Source organism: Balaenoptera acutorostrata, chromosome 15 (assembly GCF_949987535.1).
Source record: "Balaenoptera acutorostrata chromosome 15, mBalAcu1.1, whole genome shotgun sequence".
Classification (NCBI taxonomy): Eukaryota; Metazoa; Chordata; class Mammalia; order Artiodactyla; family Balaenopteridae; genus Balaenoptera; species Balaenoptera acutorostrata.
In genome coordinates, this window is record NC_080078.1 from 67,514,836 (window position 1) to 67,537,717 (window position 22,882).

Genomic DNA, 22,882 nt, shown 5'->3' on the forward strand with positions numbered 1-22,882 from the left:
ATTGAGTTCTTAGATAAGTCACTTCCTTTTTTGAGCCTGTTACTTCGTCTGTAAAATTGGGCTAATATTCTCCTCATACAAATGCTGTGCAAATCAGTAAAAAATCACTCGTAGGTCAGTTATTAAGAACCGAAACAATCTTTGGAGAAAGTTGCCATAATTTTCTAATGAAAAGTTGCCAGAATTTTTAATTTTCTAATAAAACCCAAAACCCCTCGAACGTTGCTGGCCCTTCCCCACCGGACCCTTCCTATTCCTTTAAAATCGGCCGGGCTGCAGAGAGACGACTGAGTGACAGTGCAATTGGCCAATCACAGGAGGCCACGTATGAAGCCCGCTCCAAGGCGTCGTCCAACCGCGTGCCGGCAGCGCCCGGAATGGGACTGTTGCGAGGCGGTCGGTTCCAAGTGGGCCAGGGCGCGGGGGGAAAGCGGGCCTGTACTCGAGGACTGCAGCGCACTGTGCGCGCGAGGACTGGAATTCCGGTCGCAGCTGCTGGGAGCTGCCCGGCCCAGCGGGACGGCGGAGACTGACCTGTGCCTAGAGCCCATCCCAGCACGCGGGGTCTGCCGCGAATCCCTGGCGTCCCCTCCGGCGCACTCTTGGAGCCACTTTCCCGAGCGGAAGTCCGCCTGTGTCTCGGGCCCTGGTGGGACCTGCTAGGAGGAATGGCGCCGCCGGGTGAGGCGTTGCGCATGGCTCGGCAACGGGGTCCCGCGGCCCGCAGGCCTTGGCGAATGGGCTCTCGCCCGCGGGAGACTAGTGCTCGCCACGCAGGAGCCGGCTAGGCGGGAACCCCTTCCCCTGCGGGGCAGGGGCATGGGCTCGGGCTCGGGCTCTTGGGGTGGAGGGTCAGATGAAGGGTTGGCCAGCGGGTGGGACTGCCGCGGAGGAGGGGTTGGGTAGGGGTGCGGCGCGGGGCTACGGGTCCCCCCGAGGCCCAGCCAGGGGCCGCGGCCGCGGATAACGTTCGGGCTGGCATAACTCATTCATTTGACTTGCGCGGGCTTCCGGGCCCGGAGGCGTAAGCGTGAGCTTTTGGCCAAATCGTCCTTTTTTTGGACCATGGTTTCCTCTTTAATGAAAGGGGCAAGACAATCAGTCAGCTCTCTTTGGGAGCTTAGAGCATGAGTCTTGAAGTTAGAGTCTCCGGTACAGACTTGCAGTCTGCCACGTATTCGTTAATGTGACCCTGTGCAAGTTGCTTAACTTCTCTGCCCCTCAGTTTCTCATCTGTAAAATAGGTTAGTCAAGTTATCTACCTCATGAATTACGGTGAGTGTTAAATCAGATAATCTCCTTGCATAGCGTAGAGCAGTGCGGCACTAAGTAAGCACTCAGTAAGCTTAACTATATTGCTAGGTATTTAGTGGGCACTGTGCAGGATGGAACCTCATGTAGTCTCACAACAACTTGGGAAACGTGTACTGTTATTATTTCCATTTGACAGACGGAATATCAGAGAAGGGAAGTAACTTGCCCCAGGTAACAGTGAATAAGTCAGTGAGCTCGCTGCTCCATTATTTGAGAGGTTGAGGATAATAGAGTTCCTACAGTTTGGTTCTCAGCTAGTTGTGTGTCTTAGGGCAGGTAACTATTTCTGAGACTCAATTTCATGGTCTGTAAACTGCACTCAGTTGGATGTTGTGAGGATTTAATGACTAAATAGATGCAAACTACTTAGCATAGTGTGGGCATACCGTACACATGCTAAGTGCTCAAATTTTAGACCCCGCAGTTGTTATGATTAATATGAGGTGGGAATATCAGGATTCTGGCACAGATGCTGTGTTAGGGGAACTTACAGTCGAGCTGGCAAAAGCTAGTCATAGTTACTCACTAGATCTTAAGGTATTGAGTGTGTGCATATATTCAAGGCACTGGGGATTTAGCATAAGTATCTTGATTCCTCTTTTACATCTTTCGACCCATTATCAATTCTGGCTTTAACTTTGAATTCTAGCCAGACTTCAACCATTTCTCAGTACCTCCATTGCTGTCACCCTGGCTTAGACCACCAACATCTTTTTTCCTGGGTTATGGCAGTAGTCTTCTATCCTTACTTCTCTATAACCTCAACACATTATTGTTTATTCTCAACACAAAGTTCCTTTTAAAATGTAAGTCGAGGGCTTCCCTGGTGGCGCAGTGGTTGAGAACCTGCCTGCTAATGCAGGAGACGCAGGTTCGGGCCCTGGCCTGGGAAGATCCCACGTGCCGCGGAGCGGCTGGGCCCGTGAGCCACAGTTGCTGAGCCTGCGCGTCTGGAGCCTGTGCTCCGCAGCGGGAGAGGCCGCGATGGTGAGAGGCCTGCGCAGCGCGATGAAGAGTGGCCCCCACTTGCCACAACTAGAGAAAGCCCTCGCACAGAAACGAAGACCCAGCACAGCCAAAAATAAAAATAAATAAATAAATTAATTAATTAAAAAAAAAAAAAAGTAACTGAAGTGAAAAACCAATTGAGGACACAAAACAAGGCAAAAATATAAAAAAAAAAAAAAAAATGTAAGTCGAGTCACTCCTCTGCTCAAGATTTTCCCGTGGCTCCCATCTCACTTTATAAAAGCCAAAGTCCCTATAATGCCCTCTGGATTTGGCCTCTGCTACGTCTGTTACCTCTCCCTACTTCTCACCCCTTGCTTAATTCTCTCCAGCCATATTGTTCTCTTTGCTAATGCAGAAAACACCATCTGCACTCCTGATTCAGGGTATTTGCCCTTGCTTTTCTTGGGATAGTTTCCCTCCAAATATCTTTATGACTTGCTCCTTCTTTTCCTTCAGGTTTACACACAATATCTTTATTTCTTAGGGCTTCACAGGCTACCATATTTAAAATTACAGCTCTTCCCGGATATTCCTTCTGTGCTTTATTTTTCTCCATAGCACTTTTCACCTTCTAAGATGATAAATAATGTTTCATAATTATTTTGTGTAATGTCTTTCTTTTCCAACTAGAATGTAAGCTCCATGAGTTTAGGGGTTTTTGTTCTGTTTCCTGTTGTGTTTTTATTTTTATTTTTATTTTTTTAATTTTTTTTAATTTCATGGCTGTGTTGGATCTTCGTTTCTGTGCGAGGGCTTTCTCTAGTTGGGGCAGGCGGGGGCCACTCTCCATCGCGGTGCGCGGGCCTCTCACTATCGCGGCCTCTCTTGTTGCGGAGCACAGGCTCCAGATGTGCAGGCTCAGTAATTGTGGCTCAGCGGCCCAGTTGCTCCGCGGCATGTGGAATCTTCCCAGACCAGGGCTCGAACCCGTGTCCCCTGCATTGGCAGGCAGATTCTCAACCACTGCGCCACCAGGGAAGCCCTCCTGTTGTGTTTTTAACACCAAAAATAGTGCTTGGTACATAGTAGGTTTTTAATAAATATTTGATGAATGATGATCCACATTATAGATCTCTTTCTAGTTTTTTTCAAGAGCTTTTGCATTCTTTAGGTTATTTAACACACACGAGGACTTAAATAGCACTAACACTCATGCCCCTAGTGTAGGCATCCCTTCTACAACATTCTGTAAAAACTAGTGGAGTGCGAACTCCATAGATAGACCTGGGTTTGAGTCCAAGATTGGCTATCTCCAAGCTGTTCTGGTCCTCAGTTTTTTTTATTTATAAAATACCTTTTTTAAGGGGTTCTAGTTCAAACTAAATTTGACGCTATAGGCAAAGGAACATTAATCATTAATGTTAACTGTGATTACTGTTACTTGGAAGGCAGACTGTTCATGAAGCTGCCTATTTGAAAGTGTTTTTTCCAAATGAAAAGTAGAAATGTTCCACTCCTATGATTTCTCTCTGTCCCCTGGGGCATAATGGATGAGGATTGAGTTTTCCATTTATTCAGCAAATATTAATTCAGTACTGCTATGTGCCAAGCAATGTGCAAGACCTGGAATTACTGGGATGAATAAAAGCAACGGTCTCTATCCTCATGAAGCTTACAGTTTAGCAGAGGAATCAGACATTACTAATTTTCGTTGTGAAAAAGTCTACATAGAAGTGCAGGTTGCTGTGAGCGGATATAGGAACAACAACAACAATAATGTAATAGAAGGAGTAGCTAACATTTATATAGCACTTATCTGTATATGTGCCAGTCACTAACATTTTCTGTATTAACGCATGTAATCCTAACAACCCTGAGGTAGATACTGTTATTATCGCACTTTACACTTGAGAAAACTGAGGCACAGCTGGTCACATTGTAACTGCCATGGCCACCTTGCTAAGAAGTGACAGAGCTAGGATTTAAACCTGGCCCCAGAAACCTCGTTCTTTGCTACTTTATAGTACCGGGACCTCATCCAAAGGAGGGCTGTTGGGAGGCTTCTTAAGGAAGAGATACTCGAAATCTGAAAGTCGAAATTAAGCAGGAGAAGGCATGCAAAAGAGCTGGGTGGGAAAGAACACGACTACTTAGAGGAACAGAGAGGAGGGCAGAGAGCAACAGATGAAAGAGTGGGGGAGGAGATCTGGTTGGGAGACGGGCAAGGCCACGGGGAGGATTCAGGATTGGGTTTGTCCTAAGAGGCATATGAGTTACAAATGTACTTGAGATGGGAATGCCATGATGAGTCCCTTGCTAGAGGCACAGAGCCTGCTGGGAGGACTGTCGTTCAGAGAGTTGAAGACCATGCCCACCACTTCCCCAAGGCATGTCTCCAGGTTGAACCTCCCAGTTCCCTCACCCTTCCTCACATAATTTGGTTCCCAGACCTTGGTGTGCCTCATCATTGGAACTTTGTATAGAACTTTGGAATAGTGTGGAGTGTATTTATTTAATAGTCGTTTCCCCCCAAGGTTCAAGCACTGTCTTCCTGTTGGCCCTGACAATCATAGCCAGCGCCCATGCTCTGACGCCCACTCACTACCTCACTAGGCATGATGTGGAGAGACTGAAAGCCTCGCTGGATCGCCCTTTCACAAGTTTGGAATCTGCTTTCTACTCCATCGTGGGACTCAGCAGCCTTGGTGCCCAGGTGCCAGATGTAAAGGTAAAGACCACTTTTGTCTTGGTGGTCTCATCCCTTCACTGGATTTCTTTTGTGTACTTCAAAACTAACTCTTGCTCATTTGAGGATAACCAAGGCTGACCCAATATAATTAATATTTATATCAATCTGACAGATCCCTTTTTTTTTGTTTTTTGAATGCCTAATATATGTTAGGACCGTGCCAGGTGTTTTAGTAGAATATAAAGGAGAGCAAGTCATAGATTCTTTAGAAACTTTTACTGTAGCTTTTACTGAAACGTTTACAGTGAGACTGTACTTGTTAAGTGTCCTATGTGTGTCCCTAATAAATAATAAAGGAGTTCAAGATGGGGAGCATTCACCTTTATTGAACACTGACAGTCACAGCATCAGGCATTTCGATATACTTTTTGGACCTTTGAGGAGGAAAATGCATCATAACTGAAACCTTTCTTGGATTTAGGAACAATCTTAAGCTGTGAATTTACATTTTATTCATTACAGCAGCACAGACAGCTAGGGTAAGGAATTAGCGCCAGGTTTCTCACATAAACCTTGTGTATTAGTTTTCTAAGGTTGTGTAACAAATTACTATAAACTTAGTGATTTAAAACAACATTCATTTATGACCGGATAGTTCCGTAGGTCAGAAGTCCAGGCAGGCTTGGCCAGGCTCTCTGCTTAGTGTCTCATGGGTCGAAATGAAGGTGTTGGCCAGGCTGGGCTCTTACCTGGAGGCTCTGGGGAAGAATCTACTTCAAGCTCCTTCAGGTGGTTGGCAGAATCCACTTCCTTGTGGTTGTAGGTCTCAGGTCCCCGTTTTCTTGCTGGCTGTGAAGCCAAGGACTGCTCTCTGCTCCTCAAGGCACCGAATTTCTTCTCATCTTCCCCCTCCCCATTTAAGTCAGTAATGGCATGTCAAGTCCTTCTTACTCTTCAAGTCTCTCTGACCTCCTGCTCCCAGTCGGAGAAAACTCTGCTGTTAAAGGACTTACCTGCTTGGGTCAGGCCTACCTGGATAATCTCTAAATTTTAAGGTCAGCTGATTTGGGGCTTTAATTACACCTGCAAAATCCCTTCATGGCAGTTGTCTATTAGTTTAAATAAATAATCAGTAGATGGATATCTAAAGATGGCATCTTTAGAATTCTGCCTCTCCTTTCTTGTATTAGTGTAGAAATGACCCCAAATCTGAATGACTTATGACTAAAGTTTATTTTTTGCTATTACTGTATGGCCATCAAGGGTCAGCTGGGGCTTTGCTCCATGTTTCTTCAGTCTAAGATTTAGCCTGGGGACTTCGCTGGCGGTCCAGTGGTTAAGACTCCACACTCCCAATACAGGGGGCGCGGGTTTGATCCCTGGTCAGAGAACTAAGATTCCGCATGCCACAGGGCGTGGGCACCACCCCCACCAAAGGAAAAATAAAAGGGATTTAGCCTGATGGAGGAGTCTCTTTCTGGACTGTGTACAAATGAAAGCATGGCTTTTAAAACTTCTGCTCAGAAGAGATACTTGCCACTTCTTTTATCTTTATTTCTTTGCCTAAAGCAAGTCCCTTGGCCATGCCTGGGTTCAACAGGTTAGGGAAATGTAATCTTCTGCAGAGGACAGTGCATTTTAGTGAGCAGTAACTTGTCTAATTAGCCGCTTAGTCCCTTTGCCTCAGGCCTGTCCTGGGATCCTCCCTGGCTCTCAAAGCTCCCTCCCTTTGCTTCCCTCAAGATCAATGGTTCTTCTTGTGAGGAGGGTGGTGAGTACCTGACCCACTGGATTGACAGTTTAGCTCACTTTTGTATGAACTACTATTGCTAGGTTGTTTACTGCCCTGGGCTAGGCCCTGGGCATGCAGTGATGGATCAACCAGTCAAAATCACTGCCTTCAGAGAGCTTACAGTCTAGTTCGACTTAAAAGAACAACAGCTCTTTTTGTTTCAATCTTTTATTATGGAAGTTTGCAAACATTCACAAAAGTGGTGGGAACATATAATGAGCTCTTCTCATACCATTTGCCAGTTTGAACAAGTGTTCACATTTTGCCATTTTTATTACATTTACTCTCCCTCTGCTTATTTATTTTATTTTTTTTGCTGGTGTGTTTTATAGCAAATACCAGACATATTTGACTTACATCTATACTTTTTTTTAACATGACAGTCCTTTTATTTCACCTAGCAAGATTAATAATAATTCTTTAATGTCATTTAATTCCCAGTCTGTGTTTAGTCATCTTGAGCTAACAAAAAATGTTGGTTTGAATCAGGGTCTAAACAAGGTCCACACATTGCATTTGTTGATGTTTCTCAAGACCCTTTTCATCTACAACAATTCCCGCCCCCATCTTTTATTTATGGAACAAGCCAGGTCACTTGTCCTGGAGAATTTTCCACATTCTGCTTTTGATTGATTGCATCCGCATGCTGTTTTTGAACATATTTCCTTATCTCTTTAATTCCTATAAACTGATAGTTAGCTCTTGAGGCTTAATTATAATCAGGGTCAGTTTTCTTGGCAGAAATAGTTCATAGGCAGTGCTGTGTGCTTCCTATCAGTGGATGCATAATGTCTGATTGTTTCATTTTTAGTTATGATAAAGTTGAATCAGTGGATTCAGGTGTTGTCACACTAATCTATCTCTTGTACACAGTGTATAGTAGGGACTTGTTTTTTATCCATTCTGGCAATCTCTGTCTTTTAATTGGGGATTTAGTTCATTTATATTTTTTTGTAACTATACTGTTGGGTTTAAGTTTACCATCTTGTTTTCTATTTGTTTATCCATTTTTTTCCTCCTCCTTTCCTGTCTTAGATTGAATCTTTTTTTTTTTTTAATATTCCAGTTTATCTCTTCTATTGGCTTTTTAGCTTACTTATTTTTTTAGAGGTTGCTCTAGAGATTGTAATATGCATCTTAACTTATCACAGTATACTTTGAATTATTATTTTGCCACATCACGAATAAGGAAGGGACCTTATAACAATATATTTCTCTTTAGACTCCCATCATTTGTACTATTGTCATACTTTTTACATTCTTTCAAGGGTCACGGCCTTGTCCTGTCTGTTGTCCAGCATCTCAGCTTCGTCTATTTTGTTCAGTTTTACAGTTATTTATGACAGGCTGGTAAATTCAGTACATTTATTTCTGTCCTGGTCAGAACTGGTAGTCCCTGTTGATGTCTTGCAATCTATTGCAATTGTTATTGTTTTTGATGCTCAAAATGTCCCATTTTTGCCAGTGGGCCAGAATGTCTCTCTGTGTGTGTTTTGTTTGTTTCTATGTAATCCAGTAGTCTTTGAGGGTTTCTGATGTCCTTGGCTTAAATATTTTCTGGCCGAGACTAGAATCAGTAATTGTTACTATTTATTGAATGTCTCATATGTGCCAGGTACCCTGGATATGTTATCTTGAGTTGTCTTCATTCTATATGGTCAGAAATATCATCCTGTAATAGAGGAGGAAATGCAAGCTCAGAAAGGTTAAGACAATTGTCCAGTGTCTGCCAACCATCATCTGAATAATGGCCCCCAGGGTCAAATCCAGCTTGAAGCCTGTTTTTGTAAATAAAAGTTTACTGGAACACAGCCACGCCCATCACTCACATATTGCTGTGGCTGCTTTTGCACTTTAACAGTAGAGTTGAGTAATTACTGAAGAGACTTATCTGGCCCCAAAAGCCTAATATTTACTCTCTGGCCCTTTACAGAAAGTTTGCTAATCCCTGCTATATGAGAGCTGTGCTTATTCAGATTTCTTCCTGACAGCTATCTCTTGTTGCTGCCCAATATTTCCTTCCTGTTTGTGACTGTTCATGAAACAGACTTCCCGCATGTTGTTGTTGTTGTTTTTTTAACACTTGATTTTTATTATTTTTTAATTTATTTTATTTATTTTTGGCTGTGTTGGGTCTTCGTTTCTGTGCGAGGGCTTTCTCTAGTTGCGGCAAGTGGGGGCCACTCTTCATCGCAGTGTGCGGGCCTCTCACTGTTGCGGCCTCCCTTGTTGCGGAGCACAGGCTCCAGACGCGCAGGCTCAGTAGTTGTGGCTCACAGGCCCAGTTGCTCTGCGGCATGTGGGATCTTCCCGGACCAGGGCTTGAACCCGTGTCCCCTGCATTGGCAGGCAGACTCTCAACCACTGTGCCCCCAGGGAAGCCCCCCTCATGTTGTTTTAGACCTTCCAGGTCAATGTACCTCCTAATAAAATTAGTTTTGTTCAAGAGAAAAGAGTACAGGCAGCAGAGTCACTAGCCCAAGTTTTTAATTCTGGCTCCATCTCTCTGTAAAATGGGAGTTGTGATGCCTTCCTCATGGGATCATTGTAAAGATAAAGTGAAATCATATTATGCCTAGTAAGTGACTGGCCCACGAAAGGCCCTTTGAATGGTAGCTATTATTATAATTAATATTTTAAAAGTTTTGCTTCTATTTATAATTTATTCAGGTGAGTTCAGACAGTGCTGGTGCAGATACTGTATGGAAGGCCCACAGTGTCTGTAAAGGGCTTGGGAAAGAGAGAGAACAGACAATTGGGAGACATAGGGTGGAGCAGTCTTGACCAGTAGAGGTTTTGTATCGTAAGGTGTAGGAGATAAAATTGGAATATTAGGCTAATGTTAAATTTTGGCAGATCTGAATGCAGGATGAGAGTTTTCTGCTGGTCTGTTTCAAAATTCTGTGGGACCATAGGATTCCATCCAGGGGCCTCCTGGAGGAGTGAGGAGTGAGGCACTCTCACTCTAACTGAAATGATACTTTTTAAAATTAACTAATCAATCAGTTAATTAATTTTTGGCTGCGCTGGGTCTTTGTTGCTGCACGTGGGCTTTCTCTAGTTGCAGTGAGCGGGGGCTACTCTTTGTTGCGGTGCATGGGCTTCTCATTGCAGTGGCTTCTCTTGTTGCAGAGCATGGGCTCTAGGCGCACGGGCTTCAGTAGTTGTGGTACGCGGGCTCAGTAGTTGTGGCTCGCTGGCTCTAGAGCACAGGCTCAGTAGTTGTGGTGCATGGGCTTAGTTGCTTCGCGGTGTGTGGGATCTTCCCGGACCAGGGCTCGAACCCGTGTCCCCTGCATTGGCAGGCCAATTCTTAATCACTGTGCCACCAGGGAAGCCTCAAATGATGCCTTTGTATCTGTCTCATGATTTAGAGCTGCACGTGGATTTAGGTTGAACTCATGCCCCTATAGGTGTTCTCTGCTGATGTAATGAGTTTGAGGGCACGTTGGTCAGGGCTGAAGACGTAGGCTGAAGCCATCCAGACAGCTGCAGTGCAGTGTGATTTGGTGGTAATTGCGTGATTAGCTGTGGACTTTTTGCTCATAATACAGACTCTAAAGTCACATTGGTTGGCTTCAAGATCTTGACTTCACAACTACACCACTGAGTAGCCTGTGCAGCTTACCAAACCTTTCAGAATCTTTGTTTTCTCATCTGTAAGATGGAGATAGTTATAGTACTCAGCTCACAAGTGATGGATGTAGGTTGGTTGGCATGGTGATGGCATGTAGTAATGGGTGTAATCAGTATTAGCTCTTAGTAGTACTATTACATGGTAGTAGTGGTAAATGTATGTTGATTGACATTTTATTTTTTCTCCTACTGTCATCCCCATTGCTTAATGCCTAATGAAGAGGGTGTTCCACAAATATTTGTTGAATGAATGAATTGTAAACTTTAGCTTAATAGAAATGAAAACTCTTTAAATGTGCCTCTTAATCGGAAAATAAATGGGTTAATCACGTACTTCATTCTAATCACTTATGAAATGTGCTGTGGTGATGGTGTGATGTGTACATTGTAAGCAGTGGAAGGAAGGGAGTTGTATGGACATTTTGGAGCTGGTGAATTTCCTTATTAGAGGTGCACACTAAAGAAATCCATTGAGAGAGAGTCTCTGTTACTGTCGCTTCCATGTAGTGGGACGTGTCCTGCTCAGCTGTTGTTGCTTTCAGCTGAGTAGAGAGAACTCCCTCAGTTCTGCTAGATGCACTGAGTTGGTTGTTCTCACAGATAGATCATTAGGGGAGATTTTGGTTATTTTGTCAAAAGAGACTCAGCAGCAGAACTGAGAGGAATGGGGTCTAATAAGAATATGAGAGTAGAGCGCAGCTCTGGGAACAGTGGAGTGTGGAATGAAAGTTGATTTTAGGTGTTATGAAGACTGAACATCTTTCATTTTGGTATCAAGTACTGTGTATGTATATTTTAAAAACATAAGCACATGAGAATGGCGATTTTATAGATTTTTAAAAAAATAAATTTATGTTATTTATTTATTTTTTGGCTGTGTTGGGTCTTCGCTGCTGCACGCGGGCCCTCTCTAGCTGCTGTGAGCGGGGGCCACTCTTCGTTGCGGTGTGCTGGCCTCTCATTGCGGCGGCCTCCCCTGTTGTGGAGCATGGGCTCCAGGCATGCAGCTTCAGCAGCTGTGGCACATGGGCCCAGCAGTTGTGGCTCTCGGGCTCTAGAGCGCAGGCTCAGTAGGTGTGGTGCACGGGCTTAGTTGCTCCGTGGCATGTGGGATCTTCCCAGACCAGGGATCAAAGCTATGTTACCTTGTGGGGTTAAGAATCCCCACAGGCGGATTCTTAACCACTGTGCCACCAGGGAAGTCCCTATAGATATTATTGCTTAGCTTTTTATAAGACTTAGGAACATTGAGGGTTATTTTGTATTCGTTTTAATGAAAATATTAAGTAAATGGGCGACATACTATGCAAAAATTGTGATGGTAGATTAGATTCTAATGACTGAAATCAGGACACATTAGACAGTGTTCACAGGTTGTCAGTCAATCAGGCACTTTCCTGATCTGTGAAAGGGGATAAGAATATCTACCTTATAGAGTTGTTGTGAGAATTAAATGTGATAATAAGTGTAAAGTGCTTAGCTCAGTATCTGGCACATGGTGAGTCCAAGGTAAGCATATCTGTATCCATTCAACAAGTACTGAGTGCTTGTTGAGGGCCAGGCACTCAGCCAGTTACTGGGAATAGCAGAGAAGCAGGCCTCCTTCAGGCAGTAATCATTTTATGGAGCATCTGCTATGTGCAAGGTATTATGCTAAGTGCAGAGGAGCTCATTATCTAGTGAGAGACAGGAACCATAACAGAGAGACCAGGTGTGAGTACAGAGACACATGTAACGTGTAGTGCCTGGAAAGTGCCAGGGGAGTCCAGAAGAGAGAGCTGCTCACTCACCCGGTCTGCTGAGAACACTTACTCTTAGTCCCAACCTTGTACAGGGGGAATTACCGTCTGTGCTGGCTGCTACACGATTCCTTTAGTCATTCATCAGATGTCTAGTGAGTTTCTGCTGTGTGCTGAGCATGATGCTAGGCACCGGAGATTCAGTATTGAACAACAAAGAGAGCGCCTGCCTTTTGGAATGTATCCTCTAATAGTGGAGATAAGCATTAGTCGTGTAATAAATACATACATGAATATTTATAACAATGGTAAGTTTTATGAAGGTGAGATGTATGGTGTTATAGGTGTGAAATAGGGGACTTTGACCTGGTCAGGGAAGGCACTTCTAAAGAAATCTCTGAACTTAAATCTCACTCTATATACCCCTAAATTACAACTCCTTGAGGGCAGGAACTTTGTTGATTTCATTTGTTGTGTATTTCCAGTACCTAGAGAGCACCTGGCAGGTGGTAGTACTCAATAGCTGTTTATTAAATGAAGGGATGATGGATCTGAATTTTAAAGGGAAAGTAGGACTTAACCAGGAGACGGGGAGGGAAGGGACTTTAGCCAGAGGAAATAGCATGTACAAAGGACCTGTGCAGTTAGGGAGCAGATTACATTTGAGAGACTGAGAGGAGGTTGTGTAAGAACAGAGAATGCGAGAAAGCTAGAGAGGAAGGCTGGGGCTAAGCCTCCGTGCCTTGCTAGTCAGAGGGAAGATTTTGCTTTTTCTCTAAAGAGAAGTTGATTTTAAGCAGCAAGTATCAGGATCTAGTTTTCATTTTGGAAAGGTTTCTCTCCTGCCTTGTGGAGGACAGACTTTCGCAGGGGAATATGGGGCAAGATTGAATGCTGGCGGGGTACAAAAGATAACACCTGGACTTCTGGCTTTTGCCACATGGATGGATGGTTGGGCCATTCCTTAGGATAGGAACACAGGAAGAGAATTAGGTTTGTGCAGGAAAGATCATAAATTCGATCTTAAAGATGCTGAGCTTAAAATGCCTTTGAATCATGTAAGTGGCCTTTGAGAGGAGTCTGGGCTGGGGGTACAAATCTGAGAATTATCTGCATAGCGGTTCTGGATGAAGCCATGGGCATGATTGAGATCGCCTAGGAAGAGAGGGGATGGATGAGAAGTTGGCCTAGGAGTTGAAAAACTCCAGTGTTAAATGGTCAGGCAGAAGAGGATGAAACTTGAGGAGCAGCTGAGAAGGAGGAAGAGAGCCGGGGGAGGGCAGGGGAATCCCGGAAGTGAAGGGAAGGGAATGTTTTAGAACAGGGAAGGCTCTATCCAGTGTTAAGGGCATGAGCATTGGAAAATGTCCTTTGGCTTCCATAATTTGGAGGTCACTGGTGGGAAGAGGGAGAAGGTAGCAGCTGGAGGGGAGAGAAGGATCAAGGTAAGTTTTACTTTCAAATCAGTCTTGAGTTTTGTTGATACGTTAGGAGTTACCAGTCGAGAGGGAGAAGCTGAACTGACGAGATGGATGGGCTTCCTGATGGAGAGAACAGCCCGTACTAAGCCTAGAGGCTTAGAAGTGCTTGTTGTGTTGTGGGGGCCGTGAGTTGGCTGGAGCAGAGGGGTGGTCAGAGCGCACGTGGAAAAAGCCGGCCCAGCTACCAAGACCTGGTGTGGACGGGGAGGCTGTCGCCAGCGTGTGCCGCAGTAGCCTGACACAGAGTCTGGCGAGATTACAAAGCCTAGGCTGAGAGGAGACGGGAGTTGGGGGCTGCTACTGGGGAGGAAAGGGCAGATGAGAGAGAGATTTACTGTCTTCTTGGTTGCTGATTCGGGCTGGGGAGTTGTAGGGAAGAATGGACTGAGAAAAGCACTGACGTCCTTCACTCAGGATATTTAGATAGTTGGGCACAGAAAGTTGGAGGGGAACAGATAGGGGATGGACGTTTAGGAGGCGATTTTCAGCCTTCACTTGCGAGGGTGAGTGTGGAACTAGGGCAGCAGGAGTTGGAGTTACAGATCCCCTGCAAGCGGCCAGCTGAAGCCTCAGATCTGGGTGGGCTTCCTGAGGGTCCAGAATATGTTTTGTGAGGTCCCTCATTTTTGCCACTATTAAAACTAAGCTGTCGACATTTTGAGCTTTGAAGCCACAGACCCTTGGTACTGTTTACCTAGATCTGTCTGTGCAAACGAGTAGGCATGATGCTGGTTTTATTCAGGAACTGGTCGTTTTTAATAGTCCCTTGAGAGAGAGAGACAGGTTGTATAGCTCAGACTCTGGAGCCAGGCTGCCTGGGTCTGAATTCCAGCTCCTCCATTAAGAGCTGAGTGACCTTGGACAAGTCAGCTTCCTCTCTAATGCCCCAGTTTTCTTGTCTGTAAACTTAAGGTAATAGGAGGACCTAATGCATAGATCCCTTTATTAAATGAGAAATGCGTATGCAGAACTTGTCAACAGTGCTTGGCACATTTTAAGTGCTCAAAAATTGGTAACAATGACCATAATCATTGTTTGGGGCCTTGGGTGTTGTTCTATTGCTAAAGCACCAGATGGCGACAAAGCACACGTCTTAAGCTTGCCCACATTCTGCTGAAAGGATTCCTTGAATAGGTTGTTTTCTTCAGATCCCTAATTTGTGCAGTATGAAGTATTTTGTTTCTTTTCTTTTTCTCTTTGGATTCTTTCAGACTTCTGGTTGAAACTCATTTGTTTGAGACTCTTATTTAAGTGTTATTCATAAAATTAAAAACAAAAGTTTTTTGGTTGAAGTAGCGCATGCATACAGTAAAATACCAGATAATACAGAACAGCTATTAGTGAAAAGCAACCGTCCATCCCGTGGCCCACCTTGTCCTACTCCTGGGAAGCACCCACTTTTAACTGTTTTTATTACCATTTAATTTTGAATAGCTGAATTTTATGTTACCTCAACCAAAGTATTTAGTGCTATAACTAGCTATTAAAATGTTATTTCTTGATATAGTAGGAATAGCATGGGTTTTCTTATGTGCCCACTCTGTGCCAGGCACTGTGGTGGGAGTTCCTCAAAGTCTCTGCTCTCAAGTAACTAGTCCCTGGGGGGGAGGTAGTTAGTACAGTGTGGTAAGTGCTTTGGGGGAGTGCTTGGGAGGGAAGGCACCTGTCCTGTCCTGGATGAATGTCAGTGAAGGTTCTCTGGAAAAGGTGACATCTGAGCAGAGATGAAGATGGGACCTGGTTTGGCAGGCAAGAAGGACAAGGGAGAGGTGCTCCTGGCACGGGGTGGGGGGTAGCAGGGTCAGGAATATAAATGGTGAGAGCATGTTATGTCTGGGGAGCTGCAGTGGGGTGGAGGGTAAGATTTTGGAGTTGGAGGTGGGGCTGTGGTGAGGAAGCTGGCACAGAGAGTGAGGGTCAGTCATGAGGGCATTTTTTTTTTTAATATATATATAAATTTATTTATTTATTTTTTTTTGGCTCTGTTAGGTCTTTGTTGCTGCACGCGGGCTTTCTCTAGTTGCAGCGAGCAGGGGCTGCTCTTCGTTGTGGTGCACAGGTTTCTCATTGCGGTGGCTTCTCTTGTTGCAGAGCATGGGCTCTAGGCGCGCGGGCTTCAGCATTTGTGGTGTGCAGGCTCAGTAATTGTGGCTCACAGGCTCTAGAGCGCAGGCTCAGTAGTTGTAGCACAGGCTTAGTTGCTCCGCGGCATGTGGGATCTTCCCGGACCAGGGCTCGAACCCGTGTCCCCTGCATTGGCAGGTGGATTCTCAACCACTGTGCCACCAGGGAAGTCCCAGTCATGAGGGCATTTTATGTCAGATCAGAAACTTTGAGTCTTGTTCTGAGAAGGATAAGGAACCACCCAAGGGTTTTAATAGCAGAGTAAGGTGGATACACTTGTTACCAAGACAAAGCTTGTGCTGCTGGCTGCATGACAGGCCAATAATCAAGAGATGAGGTGTTGGGGCAAGGAATAACGACTTTGTTCAGAAACCCGGCAGACCGAGAAGATGGTGGGCTCGTGCCCCAAAGATCTATCTTGTCTGAGTTAGGATTCAGGTTCCTTTTATAGTAAAAGGGGTGGGAGTAAAGTCAAACACTTCCCGGTTCCCATCAGCCTCCAGAGGGGTTGTGTTAATTTCTTCCTCCCTGCAGTCATTCACAGGTGGGCCTGGTCAGGATGTTTCCTGTGAGCTAAACAGAGATATTTTAGCTTAATGCTCATTGCCTGGGAGGTCATTCCGAGAGTTGGGTCATCATGTATAATTTAAGCTTACAGTCAGCATCCCTTTAGTGATTAACTTGTAATAGGACACAAAAGGTTCTTCCCTATTACACTTTTGCACCTTGTAAAGATCGCTCTTGAAGCAGTATGCAGAATGGATTGCATGACTTGAGACCAGTTAGGAGATGAGTGTAACAGTCTCCATGAGAAATGGCAGGGGCCTGACATAAGGCAAGGAGGGAAGCCAGAGAGTGGGGATCGGGTTTGAGAGACTCGACAGGCTTGGAGGGTGAGGGAAAAGTCGAGAATGAGTCCTAGGTTTCTGATTTAGGTAGTAGGTGCATGGTGATGCCTGTACATGAGCCAGAAGGTCCAGATGAAGAAATAGAAGGTTTCTAGCTTATGTTAGATGTGTTGAACCTGACTTAGCTTTGGAGACATCGAAGTGGAGACACTGCCATTTATTAGCTTCGTCACCTTCATTACATTACTTACCAACTCCAAGCATCAGTTTCTTATTCTGTTAAATGGGGATGATAGTATCTACCACAGGGTCCTTATGTTCATTAAAAGGAAGAGCATCATAAACACCCCACACAGGTTATGGCCAGAGCAGGTGATCAGTGGAAGTGGTTCCTTTCCTTCCTTTTCTAGGTTCAGAAGGACGCGAGTGCCTTCAGGTTTGTTGCTCTTTCTATGAAGTTAGCATTTTGGGATAATACAGTGTTCTGTTGAAAATATCTGCTTGAAAATTGAAATCTTGTGTAGCTCTCATACTTTAAGCCATCATGGATTGCTGAGAATTTTATTTGTCATCCAAAAAACGCGTACAGTTTTCCTAATCACTGTGTATTTCACCACTTATCATTGACTTTCTCCCCTGTTTAGCAAGCATGCACCTTCATTAAATCAAACCTTGATCCGAGCAACGTGGATTCCCTTTTCTATGCTGCCCAGTCCAGCCAGGCCCTCTCAGGGTGTGAGGTGAGTCCAGCTTCTTACATTTACATTTACTTTAAACTGTAAAGTGTATTTTTAAAAAGGGAAAGTCATGTCAGAATATTTTTTTTTTAGCAGTGAGACCCCCATTAAGTGTGGGTGGGAATTCCATTCTTGTGATTTTTTTTCTTAAAGAAATAGACTTTTTATTTTTCCCAAGTTTTCACTTTTCATGAGTTTTAAATAACTTTTTCCTATAGTTGCCTCTCTTCTGGGAAGTCTTATTTTTTTCTTTCAGTCTCCCTTTAACGTTTAAAAGTATTTAAAGCAACAGAAGAATGCCCCCATGCCAGATTTCTGGAAATCCATTTTTTTGAACACAGGAGAACCATATCAGTAGACAAGTGACTTGCCAGAATCTTTTCAAAAGTGTTATGCTGAGGTTTTACAGATATTTAATTCTGGCATCTGAGATGTCAAAGAGGGGTGATCACAGCCCAGGCGGGTGGTGTGACCTCGGCAGTTGCTCTGCCTGCCATCTTTGGTGTGCCTACCTCAGGCTGGCAGCACATGTTCTAAACTCTGTGTCTACCCATCCTTTCTTAGATCTCTATTTCAAATGAGACCAAAGATCTGCTTCTGGCAGCTGTCAGTGAAGACTCCTCCGTGGCCCAGATCTACCATGCAGTTGCAGCCCTAAGTGGCTTTGGCCTTCCTCTGGCTTCCCAAGAAGTGCTCGGTGCCCTTACCTCTCGCCTCAGCAAGGAGGAGACCGTGCTCGCGTAAGTCACAATCTTGAGCGCTTCTCAGGCTACTATCCTGAGAGGCTTCATCCACTGGTTCCACAGGTATTGTCTGGGCACCTGCTGTGTGCCAGGTGCTCTGCTGGCACTGCAGACGTCGTATTGTGCTAAGGCAGGTAAGGTCCGTGTCCTCGTGCAGCTCACCAAGACACAGGCTCCCTCAAGCTGCTCCAGCAGGGACAAATACTGAGTCCGAGCATAAACACACTGCCACAGAGACACGACTGCCTTTGAGGTTAGGGCTGAAGCAAGGGTAGGGGTGACCGAGGGAGAGTGAGGCCAGAGACCCACATGCGTCTCTTACTGCGGCTTGGCCAGGCCATGGTGAGATGTTGGCATTGGAGGCTCCACCCTGGAGGAGAGCTCACGGGGTCCCTTGGAGGAGTGGGAGACAGCACCTGGTGGGGGAAGTAGGGCCTCAGAGGGGAGAGTATTCTAGGGATCAGCCCCTGCTCCTCTGCAAAAGGCTCAGGTGAAGGAGAAGCACCTTATAGGAAGGAACTATACATTTAAATGTTGCAGCTGACTTAAGGATGTTTACTAAAGTTAAAAGTAATAGTATACGTAGTTTGTTTTTTTTTTCCTTTGACACTGAACTCCTCATTTAACACAGTATATGTATTTTTTGTTTTCTATGTGTCCCCCATTTAACTGCAACCCTGAGACAGATTGGAGCACCTGGACTCCTGTTCATTGTTCAGCAAGATGTTAGTGACACCAGTTCCCTACTGCAGAATAGTTCAGTTGTTTCCCAGGGTTTTTTCTTGTTTTTGCTAAGAACCAAAATGTTTCTAAACTTGAAGCTTTGTTAAGGGCAGGGCTCACAGTCAGTTGACTTTCTCCCTGTCACTCTCATGCCCTACTCATATTCACGTGGTCAGTAATCAGTGACTTTGGGGCTGGTACGTTTCTCAGGAATGACATTTTGCGCACCCTTTGCCCAGTGCTTGGCCTTTGTGGTCCTCCTGTTTCAGGTTACATTACTTTGATCTCGTCCCATAATCCCTTGTGGAATGCCTCTGCAACCACTACCATATCCCATATCTCCTGTCATGAGATCACTGTCAGTGCCTTACTCTGATGCCACCTTCTACAGAAAAATCTTTCCCTTTCTCTCTGAGCAAAAAAGAATATCTCCCTCCTCTAAACCCCATAACAGAAAGAAGTACAAAGAAAGTGCATCCATTTTGGAGTCAGTTAGACTTGGGTTTGAACACCAGCTCTGTTTCTTCCTTGCTGTGTGACTTTTGGCAAGTTAGTAACCTCTCTGAGCCTCATCTGTAAAACATTACCAACAATCCTTACATCATAGAACAAATGTCAAGATTAAGTAAGATAATACATGTGATGAGCCTAGTGCAGTGCCTGGTCTTAGTGGGCATGGGACAAATGGAGTTTGTGCTCTACAGCATTTCCTTCTTAGGTCCCTTTCTTAGGGAGCTGGTTACTTCCTTGGTTGTATTGTAGTTTTTTCTGTATTAGATTTTAAGCTTCTTTACTTATAGTGCTCAGAGAGCCTGGCACATGGTAGATGCCCAAGAAGGAGTTAATAAAGGCTGAAACTATACTTTTTTTTTTTTTTTTTTTTTAAAGGATTTTTCTTATTTATTTATTTTATTTATTTATTTATTTATTTTGGCTGTGTTGGGTCTTCGGTTCGTGCGAGGGCTTTCTCCAGTTGCGGCAAGCGGGGGCCACTCTTCATCGCGGTGCGGGGACCGCTCTTCATCGCGGTGCGCGGGCCTTTCTCTATCGCGGCCCCTCCCGTCGCGGGGCACAGGCTCCAGACGCGCAGGCTCAGCAATTGTGGCTCACGGGCCCAGCTGCTCCGCGGCACGTGGGATCTTCCCAGACCAGGGCTCGAACCCGCGTCCCCTGCATTAGCAGGCAGACTCCCAACCACTGCGCCACCAGGGAAGCCCTGAAACTATACTTTTGTGTTTCTATTCTATCCTCTTGTAAAAAGCTTCAGGTAGAAAGACCACACGCTTGGGGTGAGAGAACTGTGTCCAGACTCTTCCACTTAATACCTCTGTGGCCATGAGCAGGGTGTTTAACCTCCCTAAACCTCAGTGTTTCCATATGCAAAACAGGGAGAATGATATCTGTCTCATAGGGTTATTGTGAAGCTCAAACTGGCAGGATGCCTTATATAATATTGCTACTAATTTGCCCTATTTAAGCAAATCTGATATAGATTAGGACTCTTCTAAATGGGCCTTCTACATTTAACTGGACTTATTCTGGGAAACAAATGTTCATAAACTTGTCTAGAATGGTAAAAAACATTAGTAGCTTTGAATGAACAATTTGAAAAGATGCTTTTGTGGTCTCTCATAACCCAATTTCTTTGAATCATCTGCTGTTTATTAGCAAGACAGGATCTGCTTTCTTAGGGTTTGAATATAGTGCTCCAGAGGGAGAGAAATTGCTGACTGGAGTATAAGTAATTAAAGCCAATGACAAAACTTTTCAAAAGCTAAGTGGATTAATTTCATTCTAAAAACTTCTGAGGTTGTTACCAGCATGACGCTCACTCGTTCCAAAGAAGAGAAAAATGATATCTTAATTGAAAAGTTCTTTCTAGGCTATCCTAGCAGCCTTTTCTGGGCTCAGCATTTATCACGGGCAGATGTGGGATTTTTATCTTGTTTGGGAATTCAGGTTTCATTTTCTCAAGTCTGTTCTAACAACAAGCATCCCAGAGGGGTCATTGAACACTCTGGGGCTTCCCTCTCTGTGAATTGTGACTCCTCTGTTTACCAGCTTACCATCTTAATGGAATTCGTTTTCCATGGAGGGAATCTAAATTGCTCTGATTGTGACGAAAGCAGACAAATTCTCGCTCTACATTCCCCAACACACTGACTTGATAAATGGTGGTTTTACACAAAGGCCGGGTCATCTCTTGGGGATTAGGGAACCTTTCTGGGGTTGACCGGCAGTCGGCTTAACCACCAGGGGTCCTCAGCTTTCTCCTTTCCACCCTGAGAAGCATCATTTCTATTTTTCAAGTTATCCACATTAGGAGAATAGAACCTAATAAAAAACCTTATGTGGACGTACTTAACTACATTCCGCCTTAAAAAGTTTATCTTACAGAAATACACTCATAAGTGGATAAAAATATATGAATAAACCATAAAAAAGAATGAGGTATTGATACATGTTACAGAATGGATGAGGCTTGAAAATGTTATGCTAAGTGAAAGAAGCTAGACACAAAGGGTCACATTTGTATGATTCCATTTATATGAAATATCCAGAATAGGTAAATCCATAGAGACAGAACACAGGTTGCCAGGGGCTATTGGGGAGGGGAGAGGGCAGGGGATGGGAAATGGAATGAAGCTGTTTTAAGGGGTATGGGGTTTTATTTTGGACTGATGGAAATGTTTTAGGACTAGATAGAGGTGGTGATTGCGCAACATTGTGAAATATACTAAATGCCACTGAATTGTTCACTTTCAAATGGCTAACTTTATGTGAATTCACTTCAGTAAATTAAAATGTATATATACATATACAGCCATGAATAAGGGTTAACAGTTACAGCATTGTATGACCTAGTAAAACATAATGTTCATCAATTGGAGATTAAGTGAGTAAATTATGGTTCATCTAAGCAGTACAATATTATGTCGTTGTTAATAAGGATGAAATATATTTATATGTCCTCACGGAAAGATCTGTACAATCTAAATAAATTGCAGGACAGTTATCTTTTAGGGGTAGGCATTACAGGAATTTTAACTTTCTCCTTTAGTAATGTATTTGAATTTTTGACAAATATGTACTTTTATAATCAGGAGTAAATAGTAGGAAAAGAGAAAAAGAATAGACGCTGGTTTGAGAACCAGATCTTCTATTCCTTTCATCTTATTTAATGCCTAAAGGACGGGTGGCTTTCAGGTCTCCGAGCAGGATGGTGACAGCACAAGCGTTAGCTGAGTGTTTACCTAATGCTTCCTGTTTATAGTGCATTAATCTGGTTTCAGAAAAGTTGCTCCAAATTCTGCCCAACAACCTACATATGTGGATTCCACAGTGCTTCTTTGGTTTTGGAGTAAGAAAAGTAGAAAAGAGGCAGCCAACCTCTGCCCAGCACAGTGCCTCTTACAACATGGGGATGCCAAATATACCTTCATTCGATGAATTGGCTCCTCTTCTCCCTCAAAGTGTATCTCTTCTAAATCTAATTGAGTCTTAGTCTGGTGTTCAATATGTGGTGCCATTAGGAACCAAACAGATTTTCAGAGGGGGGTGACCTGGTGCACCCTCTCTTCTCTCCGCCCTCAGTACTTACGTGGATCCTGCTGCCCCGATTGCCTTCTCTCTAGCTGCAGTGAACTTTGTAATGTAATGGTCTTTTTTTGGGTGGGGGGGGCGCTGCGTCACGCGGCTTATAAAATGTTAGTTACCTGACCAGGGATCGACCCTGGGGCCCTGGCAATGAGAGTGCAGATTCCTAACCACTGGACCACCAGGGAATTCCCTGTAATGTAATGGTCTCTGTTACATCTTTCCCTAGATTGTAAACAAGCTCCTTCGGGGCCGAGGCTGTCTTATAGTTCTAAAGAACAAGAGCGGGATATTTGTGTAGGTATCCCAATACAGGAAGGGGAAATGGAGACTTGCCATTCATTGGGGGTCTATTCTCTACCTTTCAGAACAGTCCAGGCTCTACAGACGGCATCCTACCTGTCCCAGCAGGCTGACCTGAGAAGCATCGTGGAGGAGATTGAGGTACAAATTTATTTTGGCAAGTGAATTTCCCAGCTTCTGTCTTTGAAACCCTTTAGAAGAGTCT

At 44.3% G+C, this 22,882-nt stretch overlaps 1 protein-coding gene across 2 annotated transcripts in view; it reads left to right on the forward strand.

Moving 5' to 3' along the window:
* Nucleotides 1-393: 393 nt before the first annotated feature.
* Nucleotides 394-22,882, forward strand: part of RPN2 (ribophorin II) — a 56,270-nt gene continuing 33,781 nt past the window's right edge. Inside the window, exons 1-5 of one of the 2 annotated variants that reach the window (XM_007193159.3) lie at nt 394-681; nt 4,800-4,993; nt 17,219-17,314; nt 17,876-18,051; nt 22,743-22,818. In XM_007193159.3, coding sequence (XP_007193221.2) covers nt 669-681; nt 4,800-4,993; nt 17,219-17,314; nt 17,876-18,051; nt 22,743-22,818 — 555 coding nt within the window. In that variant the 5' untranslated portion in view covers nt 394-668. The remainder of the gene's footprint in view (nt 682-4,799; nt 4,994-17,218; nt 17,315-17,875; nt 18,052-22,742; nt 22,819-22,882) is intronic. The other variant, XM_057528829.1, reaches the window with a different exon arrangement.